Genomic DNA, 20,563 nt, shown 5'->3' with positions numbered 1-20,563 from the left:
GCCGTGCAGAATTATGAAAACTATAATAAGTAAATTAGAAAAGTACCTCTATGAAAATAACATATTAAATATGCATGGGTTTATAAGAGGAAGATCTTGTCAAACCAATTCTTTCAGATTTTTTAATGGCAACTGTAATAGATGACAAAGCAAAGCACACAATACAACTTAGACTTTTAAAAAGCCTTTGATACTGTCCCACACTGAGGAGTAATTGTAACAATAGAAGCTGCAGGCATCAGGTAACCTACAAAACTGGATCTCATGTTTAACTGACAGGAGACCACGGATACATATAAGAGGAGAATGCTCAGTATGGAGTGAGGTCAGTGGAGGGGGTCTGTCCTGGGACCATTTCTTTTTCTGTTTTAGATAGATAGATACTTTATTAATCCCAAGGGGAAATTCACATACTCCAGCAGCAGCATACTGATAAAGAAAATATGAAATTAAAGAGTGATAACAATACAGGTATACAGACAGACAACAACTTTGAATAATGTTAACGTTTACCCCCCCCCCCCACTCCTGACCCCCGGGTGGAATTGAAGAGTCGCATAGTGTGGGGGAGGAACGATTTCCTCAGTCTGTCAGTGGAGCAGGAAAGTGACAGCAGTCTGGAGATGATACTGTTTAGTGGATGCAGTGGATTCTCCCTGATTGACAGGAGCCTGCTCAGTGCCCGTTGCTCTGCCACGGATGTCAAACTGTCTAGCTCCGTGCCTACAATAGAGCCTGCCTTCCTCACCAGTTTGTCCAGGCGTGAGGCATCCCTCTTCTTTGTGCTGCCTCCCCAGCACACCACCGTGTAGAAGAGGGTGCTCACCACAACTGTCTGATAGAACATCTGCAGCATCTTGTTGCAGATGTTGAAGGACGCCAGCCTTCTAAGGAAGTATAGTCGGCTCTGTCCTTTCATACACAGAGCATCAGTATTGGCAGTCAAGTCCAATTTATCATCCAGCTGCACTCCCAGGTATTTATAGGTCTGCACCCTCTGCACACAGTCACCTCTGATGATCACGGGGTCCATGAGGGGTCTGGGCCTCCTAAAATCCACCACCAGCTCCTTGGTTTTGCTGGTGTTCAGGTGTAGGTGGTTTGAGTCGCACCATTTAACAAAGTCCTTGATTAGGTCCCTATACTCCTCCTCCTGCCCACTCCTGATGCAGCCCACGATAGCAGTGTCATCCGCGAACTTTTGCACGTGGCAGAACTCCAAGTTGTATTGGAAGTCCGATGTATATAGGCTGAACAGGACCGGAGAAAGTACAGTCCCCTGCAGCGCTCCTGTGTTGCTGACCACAATGTCAGACCTGCAATTCCCGAGACGCACATACTGAGGTCTGTCTTTAAGATAGTCCACGATCCATGCTACCAGGTATGAATCTACTCCCATCTCTGTCAGCTTGTCCCTAAGGAGCAGAGGTTGGATGGTGTTGAAGGTGCTAGAGAAGTCCAGAAACATAATTCTTACAGCACCACTGCCTCTGTCCAAGTGGGAGAGGGATCGGTGTAGCATACCTTCTCCTGGTATGCGAACTGCAGAGGGTCGAGGGCGTGACGGACCTGTGGCCTCAGGTGGTGAAGCAGCAGCAGCTCCATGGTTTTCATCACATGCGACGTCAGAGCGACAGGCCGGAAGTCATTCAGCTCACTAGGATGTGATACCTTTGGGACTGGGGTGATGCAAGATGTTTTCCAAAGCCTCGGGACTCTCCACTGTTCCAGGCTCAGGTTGAAGATGCTTCTCAGCTCTCTGCTTACCTGGGCTGCTGTAATTGTGGGTTGGAGTAGAGACTCTCCTATGCTGGTATCGGCAGAAGGGATGGGTGGAGGGTGCAGTACTCCGAGGTGAGAGTGGGTTAGGGTGGTCAAACCTGTTAAAGTTCTCGATGGTGGCACCCCACTTCAAGCTGCAGCCAGTGATGATCTTCATCCCATCCCACACTTCCTTCATGCTGTTATTCTGCAACTTCTGCTCCTGCTTTCTCCTGCACTGCTCATTCACCGCCCTGAGCTGGACTCGGAGTTCTTTCTGCACACGCTTGAGCTCATGCTGATCACCGCCTTTAAAAGCCCTTTTCTTCTGGTTCAAAAGGCTCTTGATGTCACTTGTAATCCATAGCTTGTTGTTAGCATAGCAGTGTACTGTTCTTACTGGAACTACAATGCCCATACAGAAGTTGATGTAGTCAGTAGTGCAGTCAAAAACCTCCTCAATGTTCTCACTATAAGATCCCTGCAGGATATCCCAGTCCGTAGTTCCAAAGCAGTCTCTCAGAGCCTGCTCTGCCTCAGGGGACCACTTCCTGAATGAAGTGTAATTTTACATTAATGACACAGATTTTGGTGTAGTTAGCAAACTTGTGAAATTTGTAGATGATACTAAAAGTAATGGCAGACACTGAGTAGGCAGCAAAAACAATTCAGAAAGACTTGGACAAGCTTCAGAACTGAGTAAACGTGGAAAATGCAGTTTGATGTTTAGAAGAAGAAAAAAAAAGTGCAAAGTACTAAATATGGGCAAAAGGTACGTCAATTATACACCATTAGACACTGTCAACCTTTGAAGTGGATTTAGAGGCTTATGTTGACACATTTTTCTCATCCGAGTAATGTGCAAAAGCTATTAAAAAAGGCAAACAAAATTTTAGGTTGTATTGTAAAAATTGTTTTGAATATAAATCTAGATGTTCTGCTCAAACTATATAATACACTAGTGAGACTGCATCTGGAGTATGGCATGTCATTTTGATCTCTGCTCTACAAGAAAGACATAGCCGCACTTGAAGCTGTGCCAAGGAGCAACCAAGTGCATCTCTGGACTTAAGGACATGTCGTACTCTGCCTTGAGACTACATAGGTTTAACTCTCAAGAAGTGAAGACTGTGTCAAAATCTAATCCAAGTTTTCAAAATACTCCAAGGCATTGATAAAGTAGATCCAGCAGAATTCTTTCAACTTAACGGTGAATCATGTACTCAAGAACACTAGTGGAAATTAAAGGGAAGTGCATTTAGGGTTGAAGTCAGAACGTAATTCTTTATGCAGATATTTGTGGGAATTTGGAACAAACTACCAAGCCATGAATTTTCAGCAGAAACCTTGTTAGTCTTTAAGACATAACTGGAGAAGATATTGGAACAGCTTAGCTATTAGCTAAACAAATGATCTAGATGGAGTAAAATGGTCTCCTGATTTGTTAAATTTATGTTCTTAAAGTGAGCAACACTAAAAACTCTTCTCATATTTATGGGCCTGGCTGTATAGGATGCTATGTTAGAATTTCAGTTGGGTGACCTGCACACCACAATGAAGTGTAAAGTGTTTCTCCTCAATGTTATAGTAACTCCTCTTCTTCTTCCCAGTAAATGTTCATCTCAAAACCTTGCTGGCTCTTTGGTACAGGGCAGCCTTTGTACAACCAATCTGAATCATGTTCATGCCATGTCCTGGAATCTCTTCTGGGCTCAGTCTTCCCTCTGGCATCAGTTTAATTCTTGTCCGCATTAAGAAGGCCATGCATAGAAAATACTTGTTGGGTCAGTTGTCCTTGCTAAAGGGTAACATAACCCACACCAAAACAGTATGCTTCCTTGTAGTGTAATGATTAAATGACTTTAACCTCCTATAGTAACCCCAGAACAATAAACATGACTTCATGGCACCTAATAAACTTGTCATCTCTGTCACCTTCTGGCCTTTGCTGTTCAACCATTCTGGTTTGCAGAGGTGTATTCTAAAGTAAAGTGGCAGAATTATATATCCTGTCTTGTACCATTATGGTGTCATCTTTGTCATGACATACCAGCTGGATGACCCTCTACAATTCTCCTTTATCTGCAGTACTCCTTGCTCATTTCTGTAGTGCTATGAAGATGTGTTTCAGTGAATTTAAAGTGTCCCATAAGGAATAGTTTAATGAATGCAAAATATTACATTTTCCTCCATGCTACGTTGACTGAAAGCCTAAAAAAGTGTAATCAATTTTTTTTTTTTTTTTATACATTTAAAGAGATCAGTAACAATCCACTATCGGGAAATATTTACTTTGTTTTAAATTAGGATATTATTCAGAAAAAAGCCAAATCACACTGGAAATGGCAATATCAGTGTATTATCATGGGCGTACGAAAACATGAGTACTGTACATTTAAAACAAATCAAGGAAGAACTACAGCATAATTAGCATTTCTTTAAATGTGGTCTCTAGCTGGCTAGTTTTTCCTTTCTAGAACAGCATAGAGCCAGCAATTTTAATTACTCCTTCATTCTCCAACTCCAAGCCAAAATAAATAAAATAAACCTATTGTTAAAACTTGAGTATCACTGACCTAGGGTCCATTAGAGTTACAGTATCAGATTATTTCAGATATGTGAATTGACAGGACTAGTTGGGATGAATTTTCATTATACTAATTAAACTGGCACAATGGTCAAATTTAAAAAAATGGCACCTAATGGTATTTTAGAACCTGTTATAAAAAACTGGCCAGTCTTAATTATATTTTTCAGATTTTTTTTGTATGATATACTTTTATCTGCAAGCTGACAGTGAATGAGGTTCCTCTTCAGACTGCAGACTTAGTTTTGTTATTACCAAACTTACCCTAAATTGATACAGGAATACAGTAATCCCTCCTCCATCGCGGGGGTTGCGTTCCAGAGCCACCCGCGAAATAAGAAAATCCGCGAAGTAGAAACCATATGTTTATATGGTTATTTTTATATTGTCATGCTTGGGTCACAGATTTGCGCAGAAACACAGGAGGTTGTAGAGAGACAGGAACGTTATTCAAACACTGCAAACAAACATTTGTCTCTTTTTCAAAAGTTTAAACTGTGCTCCATGACAAGACAGAGATGACAGTTCCGTCTCACAATTAAAAGAATGCAAACATATCTTCCTCTTCAAAGGAATCAGGAGCAGAGACTGTCATAAAGGCAGAGGAAAATCAATAGGGCTGTTTGGCTTTTAAGTATGCGAAGCACCGCGGCACAAAGCTGTTGAAGGCGGCAGCTCACACCCCCTCCGTCAAGAGCACAGAAAGAGAGAGAGAGACAGAGAAAACAAGCAAGCAAAAATCAATACGTGCCCTTCGAGCTTTTAAGTATGCGAAGCACGGTGCAGCATGTCGTTTCAGGAAGCAGCTGCACAAAAGATAGCAACGTGAAGATAATCTTTCAGCATTTTTAGACTAGCGTCCGTATCGTCTAGGTGTGGGAACAGCCCCCCTGCTCAATCCCCCTACGTCAGGATCAGAGAAAGTCAGCGCAAGAGAAAGAGAAATGTAAGCTGGGTAGCTTCTCAGCCATCTGCCAATAGCGTCCCTTGTATGAAATCAACTGGGCAAACCAACTGAGGAAGCATGTACCAGAAATTAAAAGACCCATTGTCCGCAGAAACCCGTGAAGCAGCGAAAAATCCGCGATATATATTTAAATATGCTTACATATAAAATCCGTGATGGAGTGAAGCCGCGAAGCGCGATATAGCGAGGGATTACTGTACAATAATTTTTTGATTGTTTTCATTCACTACTGTATACAGTAGCTGCAAACTAAATAAAACCTTCCTTCCTACCCCACTTCAAATAAATAACACAAACTTAATGAAAGCAAAAAAAAAAAAACTTATAAATTCCAGTAGGGGCGACGAATCTCTGGAAGCCTGGCTTCTCTTAATGCATCACTATTGTAAAGGTGTGTCCCATAAATTCCAACATTGTGGTGAAAAAGTCCTCTGCAAAGTCACAAAATCCATGAAGACATTCTGGTTCTATTATCCAAGCCTGCTTTTTTTAGTGTTTGAAATTAATAAAGTGCAGCGTTTTTCACTGAAATGTGATCTAGCAGCAAGGGCTACCATGTTGGGGGGTTTGGTACATGAGCCCCCTTTGGAAAGGGGCACTGCTGTTGTCACATGACCATTTTGATTATATTTTGGTGTCTACAATTACACTTTTTTGTGACTGACTTCAGACCTTTTTTAAATTGGTTGCTCAATGAATGTGATAATTACTATTTTGCCTACTTTTAATCTGGGTAATTTAAAAAAAAAAAAAAAAAAAAACAGAATATTGAACTTTAATAACAATAATAATAAACAACAATTTAAAATAAGTTGACCACAATAAACGTACAAAGGAATTTTTGGCCCTTACAAATGAACAAATTGGCACATAGATTATATGTGCTTAATAAATGAGTGCACATTGATGCACTTTACTGTTTCATGGGAAATGCTAACTTGCAACTTGAAATTAGGTTGTAGGGAAAAAGTATTTTTCCTGATGTCTACCCATCTTAAAAAAAACAAATCTGACATTACTGTGGTGTATTGCATGACTACCTTAGTTTTATCTTGCACAGAGCTCTTTAAAATTGTAGCTATAGGGATGCACAAAAAAATGATTAACGGCTAAATGCAGCTGCATGTTGAAAAGGCATTCATTCAAAACAGGTGAGCAGGTTTGCTAAACCCAATTTTTATGTTTTAGATCATTATTTTAATGAAAACAATACTTGGTGCAAAGCTCCAGAAAACTAAGCTAAGCTACCAGTTTAATGAAATACTCTGGTATTAAATCACAGTGTTCTTTTTCTTTTTGGTTATAAACATGTCATTACAAATATATCCCCTACAGTTGAGGGAGCAATGTTAAAAAGAAACAAGATGCAGTGGGATTCTGTTTAAAGCTGAGTCCACTTGTAAAATATTCCACCAAGTCGGCCTACCAGGTGGCCATCTGTGCATACTAGGTTTTCCAAAAGCACTAAACATGTGTGGAACATTGTTACGTATTTTCATTATTAATATAATTTTATAGCGGCAGAAGTGGCAGTGACAGATGCCTGATAAATTTTCTGTTTGCAATTTCTCTAAATGAAATGCCTTCACTTCTAAGGGGAATAAAGCTGTCTTATTGCCATTATCACTGGAATTTACAAGCTTTCTACAGTGTAATATTGTCCAAGTAGTACTTCAGAGTGTGTAGTAACACAGTCTGTTCCATCTCTCCTTTAACACAGACAGAGGGTTTTTAAGTATTCAACAGAAGTTTGGGCACCTGTGCAAATTGTTTGCTTCAACATCCAAAGATTAATTTACTTTAATTGCTGCAGAACATCTATAGGTTGTACCCTAAAGAAGGCCCATTTGTAATATTGTGTAATTTCCCATTTTTCAATTTTTGCTAACCTTTACTTAACCTTTACCTTTAAACTTCTGGCAGTTTACTGCTTACCTTTTTACCATTTGAGGTGATCAATTGCATTTCAACTAAATTTGAAGAGAAACAGGAAAAACTAAGGCATTCTAAAACTTTTGACAGCTAGTGTTTGTTACTTGGGAATAATTTTAATGGGTTTTTGTTTTAACTTGGTTTTAAAAATTTCCGTCATCATTTTATTATGGTTTTTCTGGTTATTCAGTATTTACCAATGAGCATGTTGGTGGGTCTGACGTAGTTGCAGCCTTTTGGTATTCAGTGTTGTTTGCATGGGTGTTTACTCGGCTCATTATTAATTGTCATTATTAGGACACAAATGAGGAAGCAGACTACAAAGAAAAAAGCAAATGAATAGGAAAGAAACAAAAGAGAATTAACAATCTACATCTAGAGATAAAATTGAATATTTGTAAATAGCTTGCAAATACAGTGGAACCTCGAGATACGATCACCTCTGTATACGAGAAATTCAAAATACGAGGAAAGTATGAGCGAAAAATTCAGATCTAAATACGAGCATTGGCTCGCATAACGAGCCACGAGCCAGGCTGTGGGTATAGCTCGCGGCTTAGCAAGGGGGCGTGGTAGCAGTTGCGAGCCGCGATCTGCGGTGTCTGCGTTTCTCACTTAAGTGCACAGGTGGAAAACTGCCCACATCCATGATTGTTCCTGTGGCTGATGGGCTGCAGCTGCCATGTCCTCCCCGCATATATAGAGAAGCGCGAGCCGGTTAAGGGGGAGAAAAAGTAAAAGAAAAGAGAGGAGAGAGAGAGAGAGCGAGAGCGCGCGCGTGCGCAGGCAGGCAGGCGAGTGAGTGCAGGCTCGCGTGTAGCTGAACAGTGAGCTGAACAGGCGAGCCAAACAGCTGAAGCAGGACGGTGTAGAGAAGGTCAGCTGCATTAAGAGTGTCTCGCCTGTTGCAGAGCCCGCAGGTGAGACGCTAACAGAGAAGAAGCACCGGGGATTGTCATCTGTTTTTTAAAGACTGCATCCTTTTGACGTTTTAACCTCGTGTTAAAGGATTGTTATTCTTGTGTATTTTAAACCTCCACTTCACAACTGTTTTAAGGATTATTTATTTAAAGATTTATTGAATGCTCTACTGCACTTTGGACACCTGTTTTGATTCTTTTAATGATCAGTTATATTATTTACCAGTGTTATTTATTAAAGGTAGACTACAGTATATATAATTTATCAGTGTTATTTGTTAGGAAAATTGATTTTTATGTTAATATATTTGGGGTGTGGAACGGATTAACTGGATTTCCATTTTTTTCAATGGGGAAGTTTGTTCTAGATACGAGAAATTCGCTATACAAGCTCAGTGCTGGAACGAATTAAACTCGTATCTAGAGGTTCCACTGTATAAAAATCATACTTTTGTACTTTTCCGAATGCAGAATAAGAGAAGATAATTAAATAAGTTCAATTACAGGAGAAAACGACTCATTGATCATGAAACTGATTGGAGCAAACATTTACAGTCTCATGTGGTCCCCAGTACTGACTTTGAGAACCACTGGTCCACAATATCAATCTCAGTAGCCTCTCAGTGAGAAGATTTCGTTTCTCTATTAGAGTACCGAGAAAGAGAATAATTTGTTTATCAGGGTTAAGCAGTTACACGGAGAGGTTTTAAAGAAGGAGAGTTTAATGTAATAGTGGAATATTTCAAGAAAGAAAAGATCACAAGTGACTTATATTAAAAAGAAAGACAGTCGGGCAGTCCTGGAGTAGATGGAGAAAAGTACTGGGTTTACCAAAGGAACATAATTGTCAGAGTATCTAGGCAAGTCCAAACAGATGGAGCTCATTCCAAATTGGGGGTAGTTGGAGTGTCTGGAACAGTATCTAACATCACTGTACTGTGTATATAGTATCCTTTGGGAAGGGAAAGAAAGTTGGCATTAAGACTTGTCAAGATATAAATCTTTGCAGAAAGCTGTATTTTCCACTGTTCATTTAATCACCTTTCAGTTTAGTTAATACAGTCCATTTCCTGATACTGGATATTATTAAAATGTTCCTATGGATAAAATTAACTTAAGCATATGATTTAAATGTCAGTTAGGTGGGGGAAGTGCAAATGTGCTTCATCATAAAGTGTAGCTGACATACTTTTAATGCTAACATCCCTGTTTTCCATAGGGATTGTTTTTGTGTTTTTTGCTTATCTGCTGCTGTATACTTAAAGCAGCATTGTTGTTTTTGAATAATTTCTTTTTACTGAACTATATATATAATTTTTGTTTTAATTGCAAGGGTATAGTTCTAATAAAATTGAGCAGGTTGTATTTCATTTTACAGGCAGTAAAAAAGTTTTCATTCTTCATATACTGAAAAAGTAATGAAGTAGTTTAAGTAACTTTTTAGTGTGTTGACAGAAAGGAAAATAAACTGTTAAGACCTGTGAATGGCCAATACTAGGAGTTGGCAACCTTTTTATTTTATTTATTTATTTTTTTATTGTAATATGTAAATTTTTCACTTTAATCTAGGGGTAAGAATGGACCAACATGCCAGTCTCATCCAAATAGATATTTCTTATACAATGTAACATAATTTTAAAAAGGGAATAAATGAATGTCCTTTATAGCCTTCAAAAATCCTTCTTAAATCCAGTTAGATATCTGACAAAAAAACTTGTTTGTCAAGCAAATATCACAACTAACAGGAATTGCATCTTGTCAGTGTCTAAAACCAGCACAGATTTAACAGAAATATTTGCTTTTGTAATTGCCTGTAGAATTGTGTCTACAGAGTATTTTTGGTGTATATCCTTAGGCAGTCCATTTTCCCAATTATACAGACCTATGATTAACTTACAGTAGTATTTACTTTATTTCAGAAAACTGTGGGCTATAATGTACCTCATTTTTAGTTCAAGACTAATGTAACTATTATACACATTTTTGGCATGGTTAGGATTAGATGAATTCCTGTATTTTAAAATACATTTATATTAGGTTATCTTCAGAAAATGAAAGAAAGTGCAATGCCTTTAAATTACATAATACACACTTGCAGAACTTGGGCACTTTCCTATTTTTCAGTGGTTTTGGGTTTCTTTAATAAATTCACTAATAGTCAGTATTTCATACACAACATGTTAGGATTGTTGCTATTCATTTACGCCAATGTCAAGGGCCGACTCTTATTTCTGAAGTCTTTTTGTTCATAGGTTAACTGTGAAAATGGTGCAAGGTGTCTGGATTATTGTGGATTGGTTTGTTTTGCACTGGATCAATTTTTTTAAGTAATAAAGATTACAGAGGAGTGAATGCAAAGAGATTGGGGGGGGGGGGGGGGGAGAGAGAGCGAGAGCAAGAGCAAGCCAGCGCCTGAGCAAGCAAGCCAGTGCCTGCGCACATGAAGCATGAGCAACCAAGGTGGAGACTGCCTTATAGACAGTTCCCTCCCCCACCTTGTCTCCTCTTGCAGCTCTTCTGTGCACCTGCCGTTATTTTCATCAGTATGGACCTAAAATTCATCTGTTTGTTTTGGATCATCCTGTTTTCCCAGACTGGTCAATCTCGTTCTGTTTTAGCTGCAGGATCCCTGCATTTATTCAGAGCTTACTATTTAGAGCTGACATTGCGCCGTTAAAGCAGTAGGACACAGAAGGGTAACAATGGCTTTGCCGGTACACCATGCTCCATCAGAGCTGCTTACTGCACCAGCGCAGCTTGCGCTGTCCTTCTGAACATGAGACTGGCTGGTGGAGTGTCTTGCTCTATGCTAAACTGCTTTGTAAGTTGCTGTTTAACATTTATATTAAGATTTATTGCCGAGGATGTGTGTGTGGTGTGCGTGTGTGAGTGTGAGAGAGAGACACACAAACAGATTTGATTAGAAGTAAATTCTTTAGATATTGTTAGCTTTTGAAAGGGAGTATGCATGAGTTTACCTTCTTTGTCTGCAGTGATTTACTACTTGGTGTAAACAAAAGGGGCCATTTCATTCCCTTTCCATTTTTTTTATTTGTGTAATGAAACTAGAAAATTAAATGTTCAGTGGTTTGTAGATACTGGGGTGTGGTCTGAAAAATTTAAGGTGTGCACTTTTAACATTCAAGTCATCTTTTATTGAAAATACTGTTTTTATACTCTTCGATTTTTAAATAAAGTTTACAAAAACTAAACTTTGGAAAGGTCAGTTTGCTATCCTTGTTTATAATTATCTCAAAATCATCTTTGCCTTTTTACCAAAAAACACAGTGCAGTTTTTCGGACTAAGCAACATAGACATTTAACTATTGCTTTACAGCATTTCTGCCTCATGAGATTTAGCATTGTAATTTTTATTGTCTGGCAGTATACTTTAAGCCTTAATGAATGGACAATATTTTTATTTGAAGGCTTAAACACCTATCGATCTGTTTTCTCAATTTAGAATACTTGAACTTTGACTTTCCATATGCCTAGAACTATATAGGCATATGCATTTTAACATGAAAACTTAATGCTGATTTTATTATTTTGTTATCTGCACTTAAGGTTTTTTTTTTTTTTTTTTTGTAATCAATTTTAGGCCTGGGTGATTATTTTTAAATTTCAAGCAAAGAAGTAATCTTTATACAGTTTGAAGTGATCTTTACAAAGAGACAATGTTTGATTTATTATTTTTGACCTTGCTATTTGTCCTGGTCCTGGAATTGCTCTGCTGTAAATTTTGTGGGGTGTGTGTATGTATGTGTTGGTGTTCTAGCTCTTTGGGGCAGTCCAATCTGTAGTGTACTATATATAAAAATATTTTAACCAAGGATACAAATAAAGAGCTTGCACCTGTGTTTGTTAGTCATTCTGTATTTAGAAACAATCAGGTTGATGTGATGTTTCATAGTAATTGTAAAATTGGTAAGTCCTTTATGAATCTTAATCCAAGCTTTTTCTGTACACTTCTCATAAGTGGTTTTAAACATAATTTTGTAAGATTTTTTTAAAGCATAATTTGTTTATATAGGTGAGGCTTTTTACACCTTTTTAAAGATCATCACTAGACTAGTTGTCATATAGATCATATACTTTTTCATTTAGCTTCATTGTCCCTTTATTTCAGAATGTTTGGCTTCTAGTAAAGACAGTTGTGTTTTAATAAAAAAAATGCATATTATTGGTTTGTTTATAGTCCAGCTCCTAAGTCAATATGACTTGCATTCTGTAGTGGGAGTATAATTTTTTTCCTCCTCTTAAATATCACTGTCAATTTCCAGAGTTTGTTTTATACTCCTTGAAATTAGAATTTGCTCCTTTTACCCCCCTTTTTTGTGACCTCTTCAGTTAGATTCCAGCTGGTTTCATCTTCTTGTAAAGCAAGCAGCATCAGAGTCCCAAAACAGGAGTAGTTCATGGGCTACAAGTGCCTCTTAGGTTTTTCACCAGCTATTCTCAAAAACCCTGCCAAATGACTGTTTTTAACAACCTAACTGAGAAAAAATTGTGGACTACTAATAAAGGCAGTGATATTGTGCATGAACATGCATTTTTTAATTCTACTTCAATTTTATCATGTAAATATTTAAACCTTCAAAAGTGGGCAGGGTAATAATATGATGTTGATTACTATTGAATATTATAAACTCCTTAGTAATTACAATCATGGCATAGTTATTCTGATACAGTATTTTCTCTAGATAGCTGCATGGGAGGTAAGGGTTTTGTCCCATCCTGCCGCATCAAAATTGCATCTCAGTCTGTGAAGTATTAAGTCTGGTGCTGCAAGACCCATGAGATTTCAACTGTAGTATGTTCTTCTAAATGTCAGTCATGTGCTGCGCCTGTTCACTTTATCAGAAGTTATTATCAAATGGTAAAACATGGACAAATAAAATATATACATTTATTTTGTGTGATTTGTTTAAGTCATCTGTCATTTTTGTGTTCATTACAAATATCACTATTTTTTTCTTTTGTAGTAGTGCATAAACAAGGAACCATCCTTACAATTTTATTACATTCAAGACGTTATAGTAAGTTAACAAAAAGATCACAAATACTAAACAGAATTTTTTTTTTCTTGTCAAGAACTGAAATTAGTGCCGTATGACTATTTTTAACAGAAATATCAGACCTATCTTAAAATCCTTTTTCAGTGTTCAGGAACATGTTTATAACTGGCTTTTGCAATGCACACTTCTCTCCCACCTAGATACAGCTTCTGGAATACCCTGCTGTCTTCTTTCTCATTTGCTGCAGTGTTGACAGAGACCTCCTATAACAGTGAGCTGTAATTTAAAATGATGTTTAAGCAGTGGATTCCTTCCCACTGCAATGTGCTAAGCAATGAAGTTGCTGACAGATTGGCAAAGGAAGTATCTATGAAAGAACAGAAAGACTGGTCTACCACTTACCACAAAGTTAGAACCATTATTAAGTCCAATCGACACAATAAATGGTTGCATCAGTAACCTTGATATAATTAGAATGACCCATAACACCTGCTTACAAGACCTGAGGAGGTGGCTTGTTTCAGATTCTGGACATACCACAACTGCCTAGACCACCACCTCTACACCATGTTCCAGACTGGACAGTCAACAGTGCCAATGCAAAATGGACAGCCAGGCAACAGAGCATTTATCTGCAAGACAGTCCACCGTATAAGGCCATGAGATGCCAAACCTGGATGGAGGAGACACTAATGATACGGAAGCTGTATTGCAGCCTGGAGGACCTAGAGTGTACAGAAACATTCATCTGGGAGGCTGCCGCATCCATTTGAGTGAATGACAAAAGAAAATGTTTTCATCAAGTGAAGAAGATAAAGAAAACCTGAATTACTTTTAATCTTCCATTTCATTCCTCAATCACCAATACCATTTGTTACAATAAATTAGGTCAGGCTCTGCAAGAAGAAAAGTATCTCCTTCAGTCAACTTTCACATACAGCTCAGAACTAGCTGGCACATTAGAGGGAAAGTGACATTTTACCATTGTGCAGATACAACCACAACCAGACATCTCAAAGTCTGATACTGTACCGCATACCTGGTTGTGTTTGGGTAACTAGCTAGCAAGAGAAGATTAAAAGCTGTTTCAGATAACAGAAAGACTAATTCACATTATATCTTTTTGACATTAATAGGCAGTTTGAAGATGAATGTGGGAATAGCAGTTTAAAATCTTACGATCTTATAGATGTGTTTCACCACACTGAACTTTGGCGATGAACAGGACATGTTAGGTTAAATATTATGGATGATAAATGGTTAAGCATATGAATATCACAGTAGTTTTGTATTCAGTTTTGTAGTTCATATTAGTATTCTTTTTAATTTACCAAGGCTTGTTATTTGTTTGAAGTAAATAGATCCTTCTGATTCTTTTTGCATTCTCATCATTATCTACATCTTTATGTACTTTTTAATTTATTTATTTATACTTATTATTTATACTCGCCAATGTTTAATTTTGATGAGGGCTTGAAGTGGGCTGTAGTCTCCTGCATGATATACCAGCACTTCTCAGTTTTCAGCAGTGGCATACTGTCAGTGCTTGATGCATACCAGCAGTGTTTTTGAATGTCCTTGGCTTATGACATATATCCGAGACCTGACCCAGTCTTTGCTGGACTGACCGTGTATAGTGGTGCACAAAACTCTTGGAGGACCACATTGTTCCTCATTGATCGACTGTCACTGTATCACAATGCTTGAAACAACAACAACATTTATTTATATAGCACATTTTCATACAAATAATGTAGCTCAAAGTGCTTTACATGATGAAGAAAAGAAAAAAAGACAAAGTAAGAATTAAATAAGACAACACTAATTAACATAGAATAAGAGTAAGGTCAGATAGCCAGGGAGGACAGAAAAAACAAAAAAACTCCACATGGCTAGAGAAAAAAAAAAAAATCTTCAGGGGTTCCAGACCATGAGACCGCCCAGCCCCCTCTGGAAACTCCAAAGGATCAAATAGGGGAAATTTTATTGTTTATTGTATTCCTGTAGTAACATGGTGATGAAGAAGCAATGGATTTACTTAATATTGTCATGCTTTGGCACATTAAAAAATAACAGTGAATGTTATTTATACAGTCACGCTGTCACAAATAAATATATATATATACAGTAATCCCTCGCTATATCGCGCTTCGCCTTTCGCGGCTTCACTCCATTGCGGATTTTATATGTAAGCATATTTAAATATATATCGCAGATTTTTCGCTGCTTCGCGGGTTTCTGCAGACAATGGGTCTTTTAATTTCTGGTACATGCTTCCTCAGTTGGTTTGCCCAGTTGATTTCATACAAGGGACACTATTGGCAGATGGCTGAGAAGCTACCCAGCTTACATTTCTCTTTCTCTTGCGCGGACTTTCTCTGATCCTGACGTAGGGGGATTGAGCAGGGGGGCTGTTCGCACACCTAGACGATACGGACGCTCGTCTAAAAATGCTGAAAGATTATCTTCATGTTGCTATCTTTTGTGCAGCTGCTTCCTGAAACAACATGCTGCACAGTGCTTCGCATACTTAAAAGCTCGAAGGGCACGTATTGATTTTTGCTTGCTTGTTTTCTCTGTCTCTCTCTCTCTCTCTCTCTCTCTCTCTCTCCCCCCCCCTGCTCCTGACGGAGGGGGTGTGAGCTGCCGCCTTCAACAGCTTTGTGCCGCAGTGCTTCGCATACTTAACAGCCAAACAGCCCTATTGATTTGTTTGGTTTTTTCTCTATCTCTCTGACAGCCTGTGCTCCTGACATGCACTCCTTTGAAGAGGAAGATATGTTTGCATTCTTTTAATTGTGAGACAGAACTGTCATCTCTGTCTTGTCATGGAGCACAGTTTAAACTTTTGAAAAAGCGACAAATGTTTGTTTGCTGTGTTTGAATAACGTTCCTGTCTCTCTACAACCTCCTGTGTTTCTGTGCAAATCTGTGACCCAAGCATGACAATATAAAAATAACCATATAAACATATGGTTTCTACTTCGCGGATTTTCTTATTTTGCGGGTGGCTCTAGAACGCAACCCCCGCGATGGAGGAGGGATTACTGTATCTCTATTATAATAAAAAAAAATCCTGGGACGAGACGTGACTTTTTGTTTTCAGAGAGATACTTTCACGTCCTGCGAGACAAGTCTTTGTGCCAAGAGATTTAACCACACCCGTGGCTGGAAATAAAAGACAGAGTAGATGACCAAGTAGAATGTTGTAAAGAGTTCAAAAACATTGGCGCGATACACATGCAGAGCAGGTTAGAGATAATGGAAGTACTAAAATTCGAACGTCTCAAAAAAATGATAGCAAAGCTTGCATTAGCACAAACAAACAAATTATTACTCAGTGAAAATAACAGAACAGCGAAAAGAGATTTGAATATATTGTTTGGATTTTAACTTAAAGTCGGAGACTTGCAGCTCGTCTAATTCGTGTTGCCATCAGGGGAAAAGTAGTGTTTCTTCCCAATGAAGAGGTGTATCCGTGAGAATTAAAAGATTTGTTTAGTGAAAGTGAAATCCACATATGCGAGCGGCAGTTGGACTACCTGTGCAAACTCTGTAGGGTCCAGGTATCTCCTCATGCTACCAGTAGTGATACTGACTGTAGCCAAATGCAAAACTAATTGAAAAACAATCGGAAAAGATGAGGAGGGGAAAATGTCTGTGGCCTCCACCTGTTAAACCATTCCTGTTTTGGGGGTTGTCTCATTGTTGCCCCTCTAGTTCACCTGTTGTTAAGTTTATTAACACCCAAGCAGCTGAAACTGATTAACAACCCCCTCTGCTACTTAAGTGACCAGATCAATATCACAGAAGTTTCATTGACTTGATGTTATAGTTTGATTAAAAAGTGTTCCTTTAATTGTATTGAGCTGTATATATAAAAATCTTCAACAAAGATTTGAGCGGTAAAGGAGAGGTTTTGGGCTGGTGTTGATAAACACAGACTGTAAGTGTAAGAAGGGGCAAACGTCTAGCTGAATTAGGGATTGGGAAAGTGCTGCTAACTGACACATTTGCAAAACAAAGGCGGCTGTCAGCAGGAAGTTGCTGTGCTTATAAGGACAGTACAATTTTCCTTGTATGTGTCTGGGGAAAGTAGGCTTTTCAGGGAAAACAAACAATTTTGCAGTCTTTGGGAATTCTAGTTCTAGGGACTAGGACATCTATGAAGTCCAAGGTGAGTTGAAGCAATAGGGGGATGGTGGTTCCTGTGCAATTCTGATCACGTTGAAGCATACAGTTTTGCTTCATGAATTCTAAAAAAAAAAAAATAATGAACATTTTTACACAGCATCAATAGCAAGGGTTTTTAATGGTGGTTTGGTGCTCCTGAAATGTTTCTAGAGTACAAGATTTTACTAACATTGCTTACAATGTGTATTTTTCATATGAAGCTTTTTCTTCCCTTTAAAATTGTGAAGACCAAATTGATTAACATTAGCATGGCTGCAGAGATTTAAGTACAGAATTCCCACTTTGTCATGTTTATGTTAGCACTTTTTTTATTACAAATTAAAAAAATATGTCATTCAAAGACTATTTCTGTTGTCATATGGGAACAAAAGAGTTCAATGTAATAGGGGACTTCGGAATAAATACATTTTGACATGTGGGCACTACAATTTTGATAGTCTTAAAGTGCCAACTATTAAAAAAATCTCCCAAGTTGTTTTCAGTGTATCCAAATACCATAACCAGAATATTGAATGATCTTTTCTCTCTTTTTTTTTTTTTTTTTTCCTATTCTATTATTCTTCTACAGTACTGAGAAAAATAAACAGTTACACTTTAAGGTTACACACATTCTTTAAAAATGTGCAATTCCAATATGAAACCATGAGTTACAGTATTTCAGTAAAGTTACATTTTATAAGTATTTTATAAATCTCTTCAAAAGACTTAAAGACCAGTAATACATTTACCTCTTTGAATTCCTAACTTTAACTTACTACCAACAGTACCTTTGGATTATTTATTAGGTTTGTAATAAACATTGTGACAGATTATATTGTAACACATTGAGTGAAAATTTGCTCTGTTTTGTATGAATATTAAAAGTTCAAGTTTCCATATAGAATACTAGTGCAGTGTCTTAATTTTGGAAATAATCTTGTAGTATTTCTCTTAACAACATTTTACAAAATTAACATTTGAGATAGTTTATTAATAGCTTTGGCTTTCCAGGTAGAAATAGCAGGTTATTCATATATTTTCCATGTTAGGTTACTGACTTGCAATCACCCAAGTAATAGACAAGATTTAAACCAGCAACTAATGCCTTTGACATTTTTTTTATTTGGTTGTTTAAGGAAGTTATGCCAATCTTTCATGGTTTCATAGATAAAATCATTACCCTGCTTTTGATTACTTGTTAAGCAGAAATACCATACTATTTCTAAATTGCAATAACAAAGACAAAAATCTGCTTCAATAGAAAAGTGTGTTTCTTTTAATGGACATTAGCAAACATTATCTTAAATATCTTGTTTTAGTAAGATCATAAACTTATAAATACATTTGGCAATCAGTTTAATTGTAGAAGTTTTTCTTTGCTGCCACGTGAACGCTTCTTATTTACACTATTGGTATGTGTGAGGGGCATATGAGTGAAAAAGTCATATTGTTAATTATATTCTGAAGTGATAATGAAAAAATATTAAAGAGTTCACCAGAACAGTTTTTAAATTACAGGGATAACAACTTGTGGAAATTTTTTACTTTGTGGGGGTGGTGTCTTTTGTCTCTCACCTCCCCCACACACAATTTAAAGTAAAAATACAGAGTCAAATTTATTTTAGTCATTATAATCTTTGGTAGCACTGTGGTGCAATGATAACTGCTATTATATACACAGGTCCTGAGGACTGGCATTGTATCTCTTCCCTATGACTATCCTCGTGATGCAGGATATGTACATTATTCCCGCATGGGTTTTTATCCAACATGCTAAAGAAGTATTTGTCAAAAACATGCATCCGGCGCCGCCGTGAGTGGCAGCCTTTTCAGCAGCTCTGTGTATGACTGTATATGTATGTGTACTTTTCTACTTTTATTTTTCTATGTTTATTTATTGATCACTCCTATTACTTTATTTTATGTGGATTCCTTCCCTGGACACACTTACTTTTACAACGTGGGCATGGATTTTAACACGCCGAGACTCGCCTATTCAAGTACTCAACTTCGGGCGCTGAGAACAAATGCCAGTGCCGGTGTGGTTCCACATTTACCCGACGAGGTAAGAAGGCGGTATCGTGGCAGCAGAGCCGGCACTAAGCTAAAAAAGAAGCGGCTTGCGAGAAAGTGGCGTTTCAAGCCTTCGGTGCCTTCTGTGATTCTGGGGAATGTAAACTCAATCTCAAATAAGATCGACGAACTGGCTGCGCTGGTGAAAAATGTAAGGACCTACAGAGAATGCAGTTTGTTGTGTTTTTGCGAAACCTGGCTAAGTAACACCATCCCAGATGCCAACGTGGAGCTACCCGGGTTTAGCACAGTTAGAGCGGACAGAGATGCAAGTACCTGTGGTAAGCACAAAGGAGGAGGACTCGCTCTCTATGTTAATACACGGAGGTGTCACTCTGGACATGTTAACGTTAAAATCTCCACTTGCTGCAGGGATATCGAACTGTTGGCCGTAAGTTTACGTCCCTACTATTTGCCCAGAGAGTTTGGACATGTCATTGTTGTTATTGTATACATTCCTCCTCGGGCAGACGAGGAGTCAGCGAGTGACATCATCCATTCCACTGTTGCTAAGTTACAAACGCAGCACCCTGAGGTGCTTGTGCTAATCGCTGGAGACTTTAACCATGTGACGCTGGACAAAATATTACCTGCATTCTCCCAGTATGTGCACTGTAACACCCGGGGAAATAAGACTATTGATTTACTTTATGCAAACGTTAAAGACGCATACAGCGCCACCCCGCTGCCTGCGCTTGGGAAAGCAGATCATAACCTGGTTCTGCTTCAGCCTCACTATAAACCAAAAGTTAGAGTCCTACCTGTAACCACACGATCATTCAGGAAGTGGACTCTGGAGGCTGAGAATACTCTGAAAGAATGTTTTGGAACTACAGACTGGGATATCCTGCAGGGATCTCATAGTGAGAACACTGAGGAAGTTGTTGACTGCACTACTGACTACATCAACTTCTGTATGGACATTGTAGTTCCAGTAAGAACAGTACGCTGCTATGCTAACAACAAGCCATGGATTACAAGTGACATCAAGGGCCTTTTGAATCAGAAGAAAAGGGCTTTTAAAGACGGTGATCAGCATGAGCTCAAGCGCGTGCAGAAGGAACTCCGAGTCCAACTCAGGGCGGCGAAGGAGCAGTACAGGAGAAAGCTGGAGCAGAAGTTGCAGAATAAC

General features: G+C 38.3%; 1 protein-coding gene across 3 annotated transcripts in view; it reads left to right on the top strand.

Moving 5' to 3' along the window:
- Positions 1–20,563, top strand: part of mtmr4 (myotubularin related protein 4) — a 205,914-nt gene that overhangs the window by 42,307 nt on the left and 143,044 nt on the right. Inside the window, exon 1 of one of the 3 annotated variants that reach the window (XM_051930812.1) lies at positions 10,614–10,988. The exons of the other annotated variants lie outside the window; for them this stretch is intronic. Within the exon in view, the coding sequence (XP_051786772.1) occupies positions 10,944–10,988 (45 nt within the window). The 5' untranslated portion in view covers positions 10,614–10,943. Of the gene's footprint in view, positions 1–10,613; positions 10,989–20,563 lie in introns of those variants that run through there. 3 annotated transcript variants of the gene reach the window in all.

Source organism: Erpetoichthys calabaricus, chromosome 8 (genome assembly GCF_900747795.2).
Source record: "Erpetoichthys calabaricus chromosome 8, fErpCal1.3, whole genome shotgun sequence".
NCBI classification, from domain to species: Eukaryota; Metazoa; Chordata; class Cladistia; order Polypteriformes; family Polypteridae; genus Erpetoichthys; species Erpetoichthys calabaricus.
This window is presented reverse-complemented; position numbering and strand designations above follow the sequence as displayed.